Here is an 18,662-nt window from a genome sequence, read left to right as displayed (position 1 = left end):
TATATATATAGGGGGGTGGGGTGATGAAGCCTTCCAATATTCTTGAGCTACTCAATCATGATATGATCATTAAATTTGGCGTTTTAGGGCATGTTTGTATTAGTGTGTAAAAGAAAATAAAAGTCAAACTAAGTAAACAACGTTATTGGACTATAAAATTAAGAGAATATTATTGTTGTTTAATGTTAAAAAATAGCTATAAAGTGATGGAGATGAAGAATAGAAATTCCTAGTCAATAACGGTAATTTGTAAATCACTATAAAAAGACAAAAAAATAAATAAAATTCAAAAAAATAACATAAAATTCCAAAATCTCTCTCCTCTATCAAATCATGCTATATAAGGGTGATTTATAAAGTTAATAAATAATCATAATTTACCTAGACAAACTCGATGAAGAAATAAAAGAATTAGTCTCTCAATTGGGACTAAATATTCACCCTACTAGAATGGAGAGTAAATATTTCCCTCTTTCTCTTCCAAAATATGGTTCTTCATCATGTTTTTCCATCATCATTCTTATACCATAATATCCTTTATCTTTTAATCTAAATTCACATCTACTTACTTTTATTTATATAATTTGACTTTTATTTCCCATTAAATATTTAACCCTAATACAAGCATTCCTTTATTGTTGACGAAGCTAACTGTTATTAAGTTTAGTTAGTAAAGCTTTGTAAAAGTTAGTGTTTAGCTTGTTTTGCCAAAGTTGGTTTTTGTTTAGTTATGTTTTAAGCTTTTAGATTTTTAGGCTTTTTCCTTAAAAGATTCGGTAAGAGTCAACTCTAGATGATTTGTTTCCCTCTTCTTAGTTTCTATTTTTGGATTTACAATTTCTCATAAAGGCTTAGGAGAGGGTCCATCTTAATTGGTTTGGCCCCCTCCTTATGAGTTACGATCATGTTATAAGATGTATGTTTCTTAGTAATAAATTCATTTGACTAATAAAAATACATTAGCAATAAAGCTTATGGATTTATTTCAGAATTTAGAGCATTGAAAATTTTCTATGCATTGTAGGCGGCGGCCTGCACTCCACAGTCCACAATTTAGTGGCAATGTTTTATGCTGGAATACGCAATCAAAATCAGTTACAGTAATCAACCCAATATTTCGCACAAGTTAGGGTCAAGAAGAGGAGGGTGGAGGACAGATCATTTACACTTGATTCACGTAACGTTTGCCAGCAAAAGTAGGTAGAGCAAAAGGCTTAATTACATACGGCCAGAACTTACAAAAGCTAATGATATCTACAAATTATCATAATTCACAATTTAACCAAACTTGGCCCACAAACAGGTATTACAAGTTTTTCAAGCTTACTTGCCGCTTAATCAAAATGACTTTCCTCCTCCTTGGACATGAATGAAGAATCTTGCAAATCCAGATTGTTACAAGTATGTTCAACATCTGAAGCAGAAGTATAACTATTCTTCAAGCCAGCAGTTCTCGTGGACCTCTCAGAAACTGAAGTCAATCCCACAGCTGCAAAGCTGTGAACAATGGCATTAACATCGCTAATCCCACTGTAGAGACCACGGCTTCCAGCAACTACGACACCCTGGTTATCCTCGTCCTTCAAAACAGGAGGAAAACCTCCCAGAAGTGAGGCAGAGGATTGGCCGCTTGATCCTCCAATCAACAGCCTCAAGGTCTCCCTTGCACCTTTGTCTACCATTGATTCACTCTCCGACATCATTGAACCCATCAGCTTGGGGTGCAATGGAGGAATGCTGGTTGTGATACCCGGTCCTGCACTCACCAAGTAGCCTTGGCCGGAAGAGCATACATCAATTACAGGAATGTGCACGATTGGGTCACACATTAAGGGTGTAAAAGTAGGAAATTGTGTGCTTTGCTTAACAAAGGAACGTCTGGTGAGTGGATCTGACAACAATGCCGGAAATTCAAGTGACGGTACACTAGCAAGGTCTAGTGGAGGAATTTGAGGGATCATGCTGAGGGTTCCTGTAGCTGGTAAAAGGGTGGGTAGGGGCGGCAGAGAGAAGGGTTCAGCTAATGAAGTCGGGAGTTTTGAAATTGGTGCCATCGATGGGGTAGTGCATGGGGGGCACCAACAATAATAAGGAGAGGTAAATCCACCGATAGGAGGCATTTGAGGAGTGACATTTGTAGATTCTGGAACACTACGGTTTCCAAGTGATTCCAGAAAGCTCAATGGACAAATGGAGTTGGATGTGAAAGCTTCTGAAGGCTCACCCTTCTCAGAAATATTTAAAACTGCTTTTGTCATAATTGTGCTGCCAACAGCAGGATTATCGCGATCTGCACGTCGCCTTAATTTTTCTCTTGAGGTACTTCTTAAGTAAGCAAGACTCCTTGGTACACCTTCTTTGAATAAGTTGGGCCGTGGACTGAGTATGCCTTGATTTTGTGTATGTCCTTTCATTGTTTGACCACCACTCTGTCTCATACGCATAGGCCTTGCTGTAGTCGAGGAAGATTGCGTATTCTCACCTACATCAACCGCATCTGCTCTTATAATTGTCCAAGGAGCAGACAAAGCTGTTGAAGAAGCTTTGAGATTGTTCACAACAGGGCACACAAGATAGGAACGCAAGTGAGTTGCAAACTGTTCAAGACGTGATTCACTAATGCCAGTTAGTTCAGCCAAGGTTGGTTTCCTCTTAAGCAAATCCTTCATCTGATGCACCACCAAAACAAGAAACGTTCATTTAAGTAAACACATATTAGTAAACGTAGTATTAGTGAAGTTCTCATGTATAGATTCTCACAGATTACTACCAAATTGCACACTCAGTTATTAGAAAAAAATACCTTCAAAAGCAGGTCACATCCTAGTAGCTTTGATTTCTCAGCACACCAGAAGTACATTGTTTCTCCATCAGGAAGCTTCACTAGAAATGACCGACCAGACTGATCTGCAGGTATTTCTTCCACAATTACAGAGGAACACTCAGAAGTATCAGTTAATGTCGCAAGCCTTTCTGTCAGATCGTTGTCCCCAATAAATGAGATACGCAAATCAGATGATGGAAGGAGAGTGAGATTCAGATATCCCCTGACACAAATATAACAATTTGGAATTCAAAAAAAATAAATCTAAAACAATAGACAGAGGTCCAAAAATTCCAGCAGGTAAAATCAGTGCAAGAGAACCACATTAAAAAAAGGAAAATAGTATCATCTTAAGCATCTGATAAGATGATAATATTTCCTCTTGTCAGCTATATCTTTAACCAGATAAAGGCTTTAATTTTAATTAGAACAAGATACAAAATGTAACACACGAAGAAGGACCTGCATTCTATCTTATTAAACTAGTACAATTATACTTGATAAGTTTTATATTTTACTCTCTACATCAATAGAAGTTTTGTATTAATCTCAAAAAACTTTAATTAGGAAAAAAAGATAGTTAGTGCTTCAGTAGACATCATTAACTCAAAATAAATAAATATATAAATAAATAAACAGCTTTACTAAACAAATTCTGAAAATTCAAAATCAACTTAAGTTTGCAAATGTTAGGAAACAAGAAGATCCTAAGAAAATGCATAACATTACATCTAACCATTTTAAGAAGATGAAACAAATTCAGTTATGACTGCTAGAACAACAATAATTGTTCAAAACTACTGCTACTCTCGATTAAATCAAAAAAACATGAAAAAAAATAAACAGCAAGATTCACAAGTTTATAACAGAGAAGGTTGCTCCAAAATTTAAGGAGTAGAATGTTAGGCGGTGACAATTTGTCACATAATCACCCCATGAACTCATGTGGACACACCCATGGGGCACCCATGAGCTCAGGCCCACAAACCCACGGGTAATAAGTATTGACTTACATCCAACACTTGATGAGTTTCATTCTTTTCCAAAACCATATGGTATTAGGAGGATTCCTCACCAAGCATCATATACAAAACCACAACCCAATATTTTAGCGATGTGGAATCAAAGTATTTCCAACATAGAAGACAACGAGGTCACAGCAGTTACAGAAAATTATAAATTTGCATAATAAGCAAAAAAAAGGTTTTGAGCAGCACGTCAAAAATAATAAATGTCTTAACATCTGACAGAAATTTTATAATCTTAAAGCTGTACGAATACACAACATAAAGGGTTCTCAAATTGAGTGCAAATAAAGCTGATTATATAAAGTGAGTATGAAACTACCTCAACTTCTTCTTAATTCAGAGATCAATATAGGTACGCCCAATTTACCTACAAGTGAAAAGACATTTTCATTTGGAAGGATGAACATTGTCATCATCAATAAAACATAGGATTGACATCCCTAATAAGTTACTCTACCAGTTCATATGAGACACTTATCACCCATAACAGCTATTCAAAATTCGGCCAGATGACCCAACACCTCATCTGAAACTCTCCTAGACAAAGCAGACCCATAAAAGTAAAGAAAGGCTGTTCACATCACACACAAAACTAAGAAAGATCACCAAAACAAGTATCAAATTATGTCAAAATACATTATAACCAAAGCTAACAAAAAGAGTAAGTTGGATTCTATATCATATATGTAAATCAATAATTCACAAAGAGATTACAGTAATCGTCTACCTCTTATAAATCCCAAGATTTAAAAGTAAAATAAAACACATTGGCACAAAACGAGAGTCAATCACAAAACAATAATACAGATATTGGTGCATTTGGCTACCCCATCGTAGGCTATCCTGAATCCCAAAACGTACATCGTTGAATATGTACTAGCATAGTTATCAAAATTCAAAACCTAGAGTTTAACTAGAAATCAAAACAATACTTCCTACTAGATTCTGAAAGTACCATATAAAAATACAATCAGAAACACACTCCACCTGAAAGCTTAATTTAAGATGGGCGTAATCCGAACAAGTTAGTCCCATGAAAACCTCGGAAAATCCTGTAAAACATGAAATTTTTGTACATGCTTCCAAAAACAAATCAGAAGTACAAACAAAAAAGCACACAAACAAATGAGATACTCCTATACAGTTAAGACCAGAAACAATACCACAAAGAACACAATCAAAGTTAGTGGATGCAGATAAACCGAATCATTAAATTCAAATTACTTTCAAAAGATAAGTTATAACAAAAGGAAATCCATGTTATCAAGTGGGAGAATATAGTCCTAAAAAATATTAAAACAAAGCATCCATCTCAATGTCCTCTTCTAGCATCCACAGAGCATCTTAAAACGCATATATCTTAAAAACATATGCCATTTTCCATCTGTTCCTAAATGTTCTTTAAGTTTTGTTCTATCCATTAACCATTCCACATTATTTGTTTACACTAACTTTTTACCCTCTATATGATTTCATTTCGTATCCCCTATCATTAAATAGCTTGGCCATTATTTGGGGTCAGACGTAAACAACTTTAACCTTGTTATCACAAGAGGTTGTTTCCAATTGTCAATTCCTCCATCACACTAATTAAATTATTTATTCTACATTGTTTATAATCATAAGAAATATAAAGCCAAAACATATCATGATATAATCCAATTAAAACATATTAATTGTTCACACTATAACTATGAACTGTATCCTCAACTTTTCAATTTCGAATACTCAGAAATTTACACAGCCTCTCTTTTAAAACAGGTCTCAATCATAAATGAAACACAAACACAAAAAAAAGTGATTAGCTTAGTCGTAAAGCTAGCATTATATTAACAATAAGGACACAAATTCAAACCTAAACCCCTATTATTTAAAATTATAATCAATATTGTAAATTTTTGCCCTGGCTCAAGTTTCGGCACTGTGTATTGACAACAATATGCCAATAGCAATGTTTATTGGAAGTTTACTTATAGCTTTCTCCAAAGAGGTTTAAAGACAATAAAAAAACAGGAAACAAATGCAGCATTTCTTCAAAAATGTAATCGCACAAATCACATATTTACAACATCAAGCCTTGTTACATGTTCATTCATTTTACCTCAAAGAAGTTGGAAACAACATCGATCCTTGCTTCTCCACCTTTCCGACACGCATGGAAACGAGCGGAACGCATAAACATCTCGCCAACAATCCAACTTCCGATGGTTCAAAGTACTAATTCATCAAAAACATTCAGCAATTCAAAATCATTAGATCAAGAAATCTCCAATAAGGTTCATATAAATTTCAGAAATATCAAGAAAATGAACAAAACCTGGCTGAGATGAGAGAGAAGGCAATCTTCAGCAACACCCGCTGACACATTAATCTTCAACAAAGGCTTTAATCTTTCATCAATACGACAAGCTCCAATGTGCTGAAAATCCAAAGCTTGAAGCCATCGAAGAAAATTACTCTCTCTATCACTTTGTTGCAACAACAGATCTCCATCACCTTCTTCAACTAATATCTCACTCAATCGATTCGTCAAATTCCTCGATCCACTAGTTTCACCGTTCTTCGTTAAATTTCCAACGGAAAACTCAACGTTCGTACTCGTATCTTCCGATTCAACAATCTCGTTGATATTAGACTCCCGAGTATCATCGTCACCGTCGATGCTGCCGTCACCGATCATTAATTCTTGTTCCTCTCGATTCGACATTAACGCAGATTTAAAACCCTAACAAATCAACCTCTTACAATTACTTGTTATAATCGGATTGTTGAATTAACAAATCCAAATATTGAGAAATCGCCAATTTTTCAAAGGAATCGTTCCACAAAATCTGATAACTGATTGCTCCAATCAATCAATATTCATTAAAGTTCGTTGAAAATGGTATCATCAAGAAAAAAACTGAAAAAAGATTGGAGAGAGAAGATGATAAATTTGCACCAAATACACCAAAAGCGTAGCCAGTCGAACTTGCAAGATGAGAAGATAATTCAAGAAAAAGATGATATTTATAAGTAAAAATTGTGGCGGACGTGAAATTCAATGTAAATTAGTTTAATTGGAGAAGGTTAAGTCCGGTGCTTTTTTATTTCACAAATTCTTAATTAAGACGGTAGGGTGAGATCAATTTTATTAAACTGATCCATATATATTTAATGTGTAAAGATGATCACTTACAATTTTAAGGTGATCGATTAGAAATATTGACTAATTATATAAGTCTTTCTCATGATAAAATAATATCGTCTAGCTGTTTTTCCAAAAATAAAAATGTCCATATCATACTTTAAAGTTGAGTGGACCCAATTATTGTAATTTTAAATACATAAATTGGTATATGAAATAGTCACACATGTATATAATTCTTTTGTTTCCTATTGAATATTGATGATCTCATACAAAATATTTATGGGAATTGAGAATTAAGAGAAATAACTTTAGACGATTGATATATTATTTTATTAAATAGTAAATTGAAAAAAAAATAAAAAAACATAAATAATAGAAAATATTAAAATAAAGTTGGTAGTAAAAAAATATAGGGAGGAACTAGGGTCTAAGACACTACCGAAATCCTATTAGACACTATCCTATATCCAAGATCCAACAGAAATAACTTTAAGGGTTCAAATTCAAGTTTGAGTCCCATGAATTTAAGGTTGAAATTAGGGGCTTAATTTTAAACACTTAGAAATTCAGATGAAAAATATTTTTAAAGGTCTGGGTTAGAATTCAAGTCAAATTTTCTAGACCTTAAGATTAGGGTTTGAGTTTGGATTCGACCCAATATGAAAAAGAGTCAAGTTCAGACCCGATCTAAACCCTTGAATGCCTACCTTTAAGTCTTACCAATATGAACACAAAATCCAATTTTAGACTACTCCAAAACATCAATCCAAATCAATTCAGTAATCTAAATGAAAAACACTAATTCTAACCCATATGTGTTAGTTTATAAAAAGCGTAATTGGGTTGACCCAACATGTTTAGACTTACCAAATTGTACAGTCCCAACTCCTCACCCAAACTTGCTGAACATGTCTACCGATGTGCTTAAACCTAATCAAAGTGAAATATTGCGGAACAAAGGAAATAAAGGCGTATACTTCTAAAGAGAAAGCAATGACCATTTTCACGGGTGGGAGTGCTCATCTCATACAAATCGTCCCACCAATCGCTTTCAGCAATCACTATCATATCATCTAAATGAAATTACACTTCCGTTTCCAGTAACTATCTAACATCTACAGAGCTACAAATAGTCCACGCACTGATGGCGCTCAAAATGCTGAGCTCTCACCGAAAGGATACGATTTAGGGAGTGTTTTCAATAATGCTATGAATAGTAATCAAACCATTTTCTCTCGGATTTAACCTTTACGTTTGGTTACCTTGACCATTTATAGGAGGAACAGAGGAACTAGAAAGTGAGGAACAATGCTTTCGTAAACTTGCTTGATTGGCCAATCTCCATCAGAATGAATCTCTTGGTGAAAGGTCATTAGTTTACGTAGTAGTACAACGGGTTTTTACTTTTATATGCATGTGGAAATAGGTATATCATATTGTTGCCAAGGAGAAAGAATGGAGCTTATCATCATAGAGGCTTAGACAATGCACCGTTTTTTCCAAGTAATAAGCGTACACCTTTCACTAGTTCCTCCTTGACCATAAATAGAATGGCAGCTGCAAAAACACTTTGTACAATCTTTGTGCTCATCCCTTTGTAGCATCCAGATAAACCCTCATAACGGATCATCTTCAAGATCGCATCAAATGTACCTGAGAAAGTCAAAGAAATAAGTTTGCGCCCCAACATATACAAGAGATTGTAACGTGTATGCAAAAACTAATAAAAAGTAAAAAAAAAATTTCTTCCAAGGCCTAACAGAGTTCCTGCATACACACAAATAAGCTCCCGAAACATGCTTGTGATCTCAAGTAAAGGAATTATCTCAAGTCACTAAGTTTATTGCGAATTAAGTTCCCATAGCGTATATGTGCCTAATTAGAAATATTTTTTCCTTTTTCTTATTAGGGGAAGGCGGTGGGCAGGCCAATTATTTTGAAATGTAACATATGATCGGCCAAAAATATAATCATTGGCCCACCATTGACCCTTGGAGTTGGGGATGTTTACAATTTTTACAAGAAACATTTAGCTAGTTTTGACAACTGGACACATGGGCATTATTGGAGAGGGAGGAATATTGATATTTACGTCCTATAACCTTTTCAAGCTTCCGGGGTCCTCAGAAAAATTGAAGTGATGCAAAGAAAATAATGCACCAGTTAGTAAATGGTGATTTTGTGGTTATGAGTGTCATACACTGCAAGAGGACCATCAAATTGGTTGGTCTAATTTTGTTAGGTGCTCTTTTTTTACCCCTATTTTACTGCCCTTTTGTGGCTTCAACTGCTTGGAATGCTTGCTAATTCCTAAATCTACCTAGAACATAACTAGGTGGATCACACATGATGTCTGTGATTGTTTGTGATTCACATCAAGGGACAGCTGGCCATTGGACACCTTTTTTTTTCCTTTTCCCTTTCTATTCACCCCAGCTCTGTATGTATGGCTAGTTACTATTTAGGACCCACTCTTTCCTCTTTCGACTCCCCAGAACTGGAGTGGTGTTAGTCACTTCAAAAGTTGAAAAGATAATCTATCACTGCTCAGAATGGGCCGTAAATTCAACACTTAAGAATGTGCCTCGATACCTCGTGACAATAATTGTTGAAAATTCCTGTGTGTAAATGGTTGTACTAGTAGAATAGTATACTATATCATCCCATCATAGTTTTGTTATGCGGTTGAAGCCTGGTGCCTATAGCAACCTGTCCTTGAAGGTAGATGGCACTTAGGTTACTCATAACTGTGTTTCTCTAGTCAAATATGTCCCAGGTAATGGTTTAGGTATGAAGATTTTACGATGGTCTGAGCACTGAACAGGTCCCAGCCTTCCAGGCCTAAATGGTCTATCAAGTTATACTGATGGGGCCTTTAATCTAGTCTTTTTCCCACAATAATTGTGATTCCAATTTTAAAAGGTAGTTCAACTGTCCAGGGGCACCACGTTAGACCTTGTCCAATTCCGGGACTGTATGGTCTTGTCCTAATATATAACATCTCCAAATCCTTGCTCATAATGATTTAGGACTGGTTTGATGACAATTCAGACCAATCTTTAAACTGAGTCTGTTTCAAGGTCGATGGTTAGCAACCTTTATAATTTAATATTCCATACCTCATAAAGGTTTTACCTCATTTCAATGGAGACCATAACAATTAAGCATTATAACAATAACAACTGGATTTCAAAACCAGCAGATCATTCATCAATACCTGCAGGAAACTATTCTTGCTAATCATGACTCATGAAGGAATGGGGGCTCGAGGGACAGAGGGGTGAGGGGCATGGGAAATAAAGCTACTACTTTCCAGAGCCCTCTTTCTTGGTATTGATAAGAGTATGGATTTAGCTTGACGTCAAAAGTGAAGTTTACAATAAATACCACACACCGTGTCCTAAACTGAGTATGAGTAAGTTGCACAGGGAAAGGTCTGATCTTCATGAGACCCTCAATATGAAGCACACCAAAACAAGATCTTTAAGGGTTTCTCTGGAATAACAGTGGAGAAAAAATTAAGCCAGAATCACAAACCTTCATAGTGACACTTCTTGTCTGTGCAAACAATTTGCTTTGCTTGAAGCCTTGCCTGCAAAGAGGGGTAAAGTAAATCAATAGACACTAATGAATAAAGATACAACACAAGTCTTACATAATTAAAGAAAAATGAGTACAAGAGCAAGACTTGCACAATCATCCTTGGTTCCAATAGCCATCTTAGTGGATATTCTTTTTTGGAAGAGAATATAGATTTAAGACATTTCTGCTAAATATTTCAAAATAGGAGATTCAGCAGTCAGAAGACATATTTGAGTCCAACACTTCAACAACCAAATTTCAAAAAAAGGTTAATACCTTACAGCCCGTAGGATTAGGACATAATAAAAACCGCTTTCTAGTTTCTAGCATTTACTGTTCGCATAATAGTCTATTACCTTCACCACCAAAAGAGGATATGTTACAACAGTGGCTCCAAGCTTTGCCAGAGCACCAAGTAAAAATACCTGTCAATACAAAAGCAAACAATTCAACAAAATCTAAACTCAAAAGTTAGAGAGCCAAAGAGTTGAAAAGAGAGGGACAAAAGGTTTCAAATTAAACCAGCAAGGATCGCGTCACATATACAAATGTTCCAATCTCAGACAAGTACTAACCTCTAATGCAGTTACTCCCTTGCCACTATTTTTATTCAGTGCACGCCTCTTTCTCAGCTTTTTCAGCAGGGTCTCATACAGCATGAACTGTATGGATGGATTACTTACCTGCAGACTGTTAACCATAAGTACATAATCAAGCACACACCCTTTGTTAAAATATCAAAACACCATGGATACATACCATTATCAATGTTGGAATGACACCTTTCCAGAAACCCCAAAATCCAGCTTCATCATAAACCTCTTGTATCTACAAAATACCGAGTTTATATTCTTAGAGATAAAAGTTGATGCACCTGAAAACAAGTTTACTCTTTAGGAGAATGAATAAATGCAAATTCAAGATGCAATATAAGCATCCTAAAAGACAAATTAATTCAGAAGAAGCCTGGTATAAGAAAATATAGTCCAGATATACATCCCCTTTTTTTTGGCACGGTAAATCTAAATTACATCTGTTTTATAATGCCCTCCACAGAAACCAAATGTGTAGAAAGTTTAAGATTTTCAAACAAGGAACGAATCGCGAGATCTACTGTACAAAGCTAAAAATTGTCAACAAAAGATGAAGTCACTTTTGAACATCAAACAAGTATACAAGACAAGCTCCAAGAAGACGAACCAAATAGTCTCTAAATATGTTTATAAAAAATTGAATTGAGGAATAAGTAATCACTGGATTGTGAAACCATTTTAAGGTCGCCAGCAACCAGACTGGACCTGGTTCCGCTACAAGGTTGAGTTTCATGCTGGCTTCTGAATAGTGAAATTTAAAAAAGATTTTTTATAAATTCCTCTTTATAAAATATAAATTCCATAGTAACCAGTCATCAATTTTGTTCAGCTGTTTTCATTATTTTAAAGAGGTGAGCTTCAAAGCCTTCAAGGAAATGTTCTGCAACACAAACATCTACTACTCCCTCCATTTCCTGATGATGTTATGGTTACTACAGAAGTGGAATGTGGGAAAAACAAGATAACGGAGAGGCAGAGTCTAGAAGAAACTAATAAAAGTAGGAGAGGGGTGTAGTTCAAAATACTCTGCCAATAGAAGAATAAAGGGATACAGTAGTGGAATGTGGGAAAAACGAGATAATGGAGAGGCGAGTCTAGAAGAAACTAATAAAAGTAGGAGGGGTGTGGGTCAAAATACTTTGCCAATAGTAGAATAAAGGGAAAGTGTTAAAACACAATACCAGATTAACAGAAGCAAAAAGTGTAAAGCTTATCAGGAAATGGAGAGTGTACAGTCTATACATCATGACATGCTTCCAGATGAATATAAACATAGACAAAAATAGTTTAAATGATCCCACTAAAATTGAACTTCTGCTTCTTTTAGTTACAACCTTCGTTCCAAAAATCTCACATATGTAGAACAAAGGTTGCACCTTATAAAACAGAGGAAAAGGCAGAATTTAAAAAATAAGAAAAAAATAAAAAGATTGTGGCTTCTCCAGCAGTATCAAGTCTTACAAGGGAATGCAAAGGCACAAGACAAATCGATATGCAGAACTGGGAAGAACTTTAATTAATAAAAATGGCAAAAGAATGGGCCAAAAGAATAGCAGAACTTGTGTAAGCCAATGGTTGTTGCATCTTTTTTAAAACAAAGCTCAGTAGTCTCTGAAATTCAAAACTGTACCAATCACAAGATCAGGACTACTTAAACTCTTCAGTTTCATGTATTTCAACAATTCTCCAAGAGTAAACAAGAATGTATCTTGGATAAATAGAACAGTGAGAGATATTCAACTTTACATGGCAGATTAACACAACACTATTCCTGCAGTGAAAAGTGAAATTCATTGTAGAACTAGTATTTATTAGCGTAGTAATGATAACATAAGGAAAATTAGTAAGAAAAGAAAAAATAGAGAACAACAGTTACATACTGCATGGCTAGTTCCATATGGTGGAGGCTCCAATCCAATTAGAATTTCTTCAGGTGATCTTAAAGCTTGACTGGGAATATTTTTCTTGGATGCTTTAGTGTGTGTCTGCGGGAATTTAATTTTAATCAACAAATCTAGCATCAGATATAACAATTCTGAAATTAGAAGTTTTTTACACCATTAAAATGGTGTTATGAAAATCTTTCAGCTAAACTTATCAAGTTGACAAAAAAAAAATGCTTTAATTAGTTTAATAACTAAGTTAAAATAAAAAAAAAAATACAATACAGAGGGTGTGAGCATTAAGAACAATAGTAAAAGGAGTTATCCCAGAAACTACAGAAAGGTTTTAGATTCATGAGTAAGCAAGAACAATAGGATGGTAAGAAAATTCATCTTATCTCACGAGTTTCAAAATCAAATCCAATCACTCGATGTTCCAATCATTACTGACGCTCAACAATATGAAAGGAGGCTTATTGATTAGCTGTATAGTTTGTAGCCCAACAGGCTTTACCAACTTGGTACACATGGAATTGATAAACCAGAATATTGATTGGAATCTGAAGCCATTAATGATTTAATTTTTGATTGCTGAGTGCTGACCAAATAGATTTCAATGTCTAGAAAAACAAACATGTTTCTTCCAGTTGAAGAGGATTTCAGTGGAAGCAAAAAGGATTCAATATTATGCAAAATGAATGTGCATAAAGAAGGAAACTAATGCTGCATAGAGTAGAGACCATTCTTATTTTACTTCAAATTATAGCTTTGTACCTGCATGCGGGTGACGACTACCCATATAGGATTTGTCAACAGCACATTGACACACCTGAAAACATGAAACAAAGGGATCAACAAGCGTTTCTGTAACCTGGGTGAATGAAGATAAAAAAACCAATCAAGCTCCATAAAGCAGAGAATAGTTTAAAATATGACAATTAAAAGATCCGGGAGTAATTAGCCACTGCAATATTACTTGAGCAGCATAGCAAGACAAATCAATTTACAATAAAATTAAATCGCCTACTTGATTTACCAAACAAGGGGTTCTCGGAGGAAATTAACGTGAGAGATCATTCGCAACAAAGATTACACTTTATTTGGCCCTATATGGTACATATTTACAATTAGAAAAACTCCAATGATACTCCACAAAACATTCACCTCCTCTATGCAACCCTACGTATTGTCACATGCTCCTCAAAATCCCAATTCTTCGCGACATTCCTCACTCCTATTAACCATGTAATCTTCGGCCCATCTTTTTCTATTCTATATGCTATCACCCAAATTCCAAAAAAAACGACTACAACCCAAAGAGGGTTTGGGGAATAGGATTTACACATTTTTACGCTCACAATAACAAAAAACTTCACATAATAAAGAGTTAGTGAGTCACTTATCTATAATCCATAATACTATACAACCATCAACATTTCATTGTCCCTATTTGTAATAGTGACTTCATCGAGAACGAATAGTAAGATAAGAAAAGTACAATGAAATTTTCAAAAGAAAAAACAAAAAAACAAAAGATAATTACGAAGTCTCTTATGGGAACCTTTGAAATCCACAAAGTCCCACTACTAGTCACACCAACTTATTCTATATAAGATCAGATTTTTGATAGATGGCTTCTTAATGTGAAGCCAACTAATATTCAACCAGTCAAGGGTTACAATCCTTCCTATATTTACAAGAAGTAGTATTCATCTAACTTCATCATTGACCTACTTCTGTAACAAAAGCAAAGAACCTTGCGAAAAGCATCGTGTCAAAGGTACTACAAATTTAAATAAAAATTTTACGAGCTGAAGTATGGCAAAAGGCATGGCATATAAAACCTCCAATTTATCATAGTGAACAATTCCATCATCATTTACTAAACTGATTTAACTCAACTTTCTATTCAACTACTTACAAAGAGCTCCCCCACAACTCCTAGCATTAACTCTTAATAAGGAAAAAGCGCTCACAAGAATGAGCTTCACGAAACTATAGTGAATTATGCAAAGGGAATATTATATATGTCCCAAATCACGACTAGAAAAATAATAGAAAGAGTTCTACTGGTTTCTTATATTCATTAGAACCAAATTCCTTTGTTTTTTACTTTACAAATGTTCGCAACCAAAAAAAAAAGCAAAAAAGAACTCACTAGTTCAAATGAAAAGAGTACAAGTAAACACAATGGAGAACATTGGACAACAAACACTTTGATTAAGCCTTAAGGAGCAAAAACACATCATTATGAACAGATAGCAAAACAGGAAATGTAATCACCCAGACATAGCAGCCACAATCAGTGATGAGAACATGCCAACTGATCCATCTCCAAATCCTCTTTTCCTGTGATCAATTGCAATAGCTTCAGCCTTACCCCTGAATATTTGATAGAAATAATAATATACACCCTGTATCACAATAATATCAAATGAGATTCCAGAAAGAAAATTAAACAAACAAGCAACCACTTAAAGTCCGAAAAGAAACATAAAGACAAAGTCAGCTATTTTGCCTCCACCAACCACCATACCCTTCTTCCCCTGAAGGAAAATTCCTCACACATAGGACAAGGAGGTAAGGAGAAGCATTTGGAAAGCAGAGCAAGGAATGAAGTACATTGTCAATCACATGCCCAGAATTCATCATATTCAACATATATTTGAATATAGTCGAGTAAAAGACATTATTATTATGTTTTGTACTTCTGTCACCGATAGTATGTAAATTGTTACGTAAGAAGCAATCTGTCACAGTTTAGACCTATGGGATATATCATATATGTCCTAAATGACCCAATAGGTCTGAACTGTGACAGAATAGACCTAAACTGTGACAGAATTGGTTCCTATTACCAACTTCATTTTCCCAATCATTTAAGCCGTGAAAGAAATAACCAAAACAAAATAATTAGAAGTCACTCAACATGTTGATACTCCTAACTCTGAGACAAATCCAACTCACATACTCCAACAAAAACAACAGATTATATAATAGCCAGAAGTGCGTCTCTCTTCTATTTTTTAAAAGTTATGTTTAGCAATGTGCCTTTTGTTATCATTAATAAATGTTGCATAAACCTAATCTCTTTAACACCATCAAGGCGCGTAGGTTAGAGTCATTTAATGACATTAGGATAATGTTGCATATTTTTCAATGCAGTTTTAGCTGATCCCATTTTATGAGATTAAAGCTTTGACATAGTTGTTATAATTTGCATTGCAAATAATTTACAAGCTCAAGTAACATGCCATCATCAAAAGGTCGACGACCACACATGTCCATGATTCCTTAAAGGCTTAAACTCCTACCAAAATATTTTGTTTGTCCCAATCATTTTGCTCCATTTTCCAATTTCGATGCATCACCCAGTTTGTTACGTTTTCAATATTTGACCAATGGGACAACAATGTCACTCATCATTGGATCATCTTACCTATAAACAATATCTCTATCTTTGTCTTTTTATCTCACTTACTTTAATCAAAGCTCAATGATGTGCAAAATCACAAATTTCGCAAAATCAACAAAAGAGAGAGATTAACATGTACTCTATCTATGTGCACATAATACTCAAATCCATGGTTAAGACATGCTCTCCCCAACTTATATTTCAACCTAATAAATTCAGTTCTCATAAATTTTTCCATCACTATGAAGCTCACATCTTCATAGTAAATTCATTGCAATTGAATTCTAAATATTTGAGAAGAACAAGTCCTTAATGCTATTTGATCTGCTTCTCGAAAAAACATGGAACACTGGCTGTTAAGCCTATTAGGAGTACTATTTATGTGTAGATAGTGAGATACAGTGATACACCTGCAAGTTATGCAAACATAATAAAAAATTCACAACCACCAAATTTGTACAGCGATTCGCATCAAACTAAAATAAGTTTCAAATTTCACAATGGCATCAACAAAAATGTTGTAAACAACAAAAAATTTTCTCACCTGGGAAGCTGCGGTACCAACTAATGACGGAGCTAAGCCTCCATATAATCTCCCCCATCCTTCATGTTTAACAACCTACACCATTTCTCAAATTCACCAATTTCTTTAAAAAAACATCAAAGAAATTGACATTACTAAAAGAAAAAAAGGACTCAAATACCTCACACATATGGTCAAGAGTTCCAAGTTTTGTCTTCTCCTTTTTCGGATCGCGCTCCGTTTGCTGTCGCGTGTTAACCTAAAAACATCAACAAAAACTTGCGATTCAGTAAAGAAAACATAAATTACAAACCTAATTTTAAACCAAACTGAACAGAAGTCAAAACAAAGAGATTGAAAGAAAATGTACAGTTTGTAAAGGATAAGTGATGAGCTGTGCGATAATACCACCGCCAGCGCCGGCGACGCCATTGATGAGAGCATCAGACATATTCGAAGGATTTTGATCGGAAGGACGAAAAAGGGAAGGGTTTGTGATCGATCAAAAGAGGAGAGAGAGTAAAATCTTGACTTTGGTTGGAACGATGATGGTAAATTGGCTTTAAGTTCAATTAGGTGGTATTTCGATTCTCGACGTTAGTTTACATTAATGTAAGTTTCCCAGGAAAAACGAGAGCGTGATTGTTTCATTCAAGTAAATGTTGCCATCAACTTGGCTATTTGTTCAGGTATACTTATTCAGGTGATTTCGAGTTAAATGTTTTGAGTCAGTTTGAAATTAGGTTAATTTCTCGGGTCAAAGCAAGATTGGTTACGAGGAGAAGTAAATTTTAAATTATCAAGTCTATTTTAAACATCTCTAGGTACACGTGTTCTTGTAACAAATGTAGATATAGTTTTTAATTTTTATTAATTGGGCTATTTAACATGACGTGCCACTACCTCATATAACAATTTGTATTTCACAAAATTTTTAGTAGACTTACTTCATATAATTGTATGTACTCAAAAAATAAAAAAAGGACCAATAAATAAAAATACTCCCTTCATCCTGCTTACTTGGACAAGAGTATAAGCATATAGGGGAAGCATATTGGGGAAGCCAAAAAAAGAGTGCTATAAAAATGTAAAACAATGCAATATGAAGTACTACATTTAAAATTGAATCCCCGTGTGGCTTTACCATTGAAAATAATGAAGATTTAATATTGTGCTTTATTTTTATAGACATAAGTAAAAATTATTTTTTTAATGAAAAATACAAATAATAAAATATTGTTGACGAAAGACAAAAATAGTGCAACAAAAAAGGAGGAACAAAAGTTTGGAATATTATTGTCAATTGGAATTATAGATTGGAATATCCAATAAGAATATACTCGTTTGTCTCTTAAAATTCTCATAACAAAATCAAAATCTTCAACCATTCAAAAAAGAAAAAACAATTTCTACAAATTCAAGTCAAAAATAAATATCATATTTACACGCATAAATTTAAAGATTCATAATAATAGATGAGGCTAAAAAACTTACTAGCAAAAACCATGATCCTTCAAATATTCTTCAAAATCTACAAACCAAGTTAACTAACCAACCCTAATAGAGTGCCTTCAACCTCTCACCTTTATAAACGAAATCTGTTAATGGGGATTCAAACTAGCAAGCATCATTGAAGAAGATGAGTATGGGTCAAAAAGGAGGTCTGCGGGGCGTAGAGAAGCTG

At 34.6% G+C, this 18,662-nt stretch overlaps 2 protein-coding genes across 3 annotated transcripts; both read right to left on the bottom strand.

The window, feature by feature from the left end:
- Positions 1-979: 979 nt before the first annotated feature.
- Positions 980-6,852, bottom strand: LOC130804697 (uncharacterized). Its single transcript, XM_057669241.1, has 4 exons — positions 6,170-6,852; positions 5,954-6,069; positions 2,804-3,047; positions 980-2,669 (listed from the first exon to the last, which is right to left on the bottom strand). Exons 1-4 carry the CDS (start codon positions 6,557-6,559, stop codon positions 1,335-1,337), a joined length of 2,085 nt encoding a protein of 694 aa, XP_057525224.1. The 5' UTR covers positions 6,560-6,852; the 3' UTR covers positions 980-1,334.
- Positions 6,853-7,959: 1,107 nt separating this feature from the next.
- Positions 7,960-17,639, bottom strand: LOC130804698 (peroxisomal nicotinamide adenine dinucleotide carrier). 2 transcript variants are annotated; one of them, XM_057669243.1, is made up of 12 exons: positions 17,349-17,633; positions 17,160-17,237; positions 17,000-17,074; positions 15,324-15,454; positions 13,815-13,869; positions 13,038-13,142; positions 11,324-11,392; positions 11,140-11,247; positions 10,921-10,989; positions 10,660-10,748; positions 10,520-10,574; positions 8,463-8,635 (listed from the first exon to the last, which is right to left on the bottom strand). In XM_057669243.1, exons 1-12 carry the CDS (start codon positions 17,427-17,429, stop codon positions 8,615-8,617), a joined length of 936 nt encoding a protein of 311 aa, XP_057525226.1. In that variant the 5' UTR covers positions 17,430-17,633; the 3' UTR covers positions 8,463-8,614. The 2 variants fall into 2 exon arrangements, with proteins under 2 accessions (XP_057525225.1, XP_057525226.1); XM_057669242.1 differs by lacking the exon at positions 10,660-10,748 and having other exon boundaries at positions 7,960-8,635; positions 17,349-17,639.
- Between the last annotated feature and the right edge of the window lie 1,023 nt (positions 17,640-18,662).

Source organism: Amaranthus tricolor, chromosome 17, assembly GCF_026212465.1.
Source record: "Amaranthus tricolor cultivar Red isolate AtriRed21 chromosome 17, ASM2621246v1, whole genome shotgun sequence".
Lineage (NCBI taxonomy): Eukaryota > Viridiplantae > Streptophyta > Magnoliopsida > Caryophyllales > Amaranthaceae > Amaranthus > Amaranthus tricolor.
This window is presented reverse-complemented; position numbering and strand designations above follow the sequence as displayed.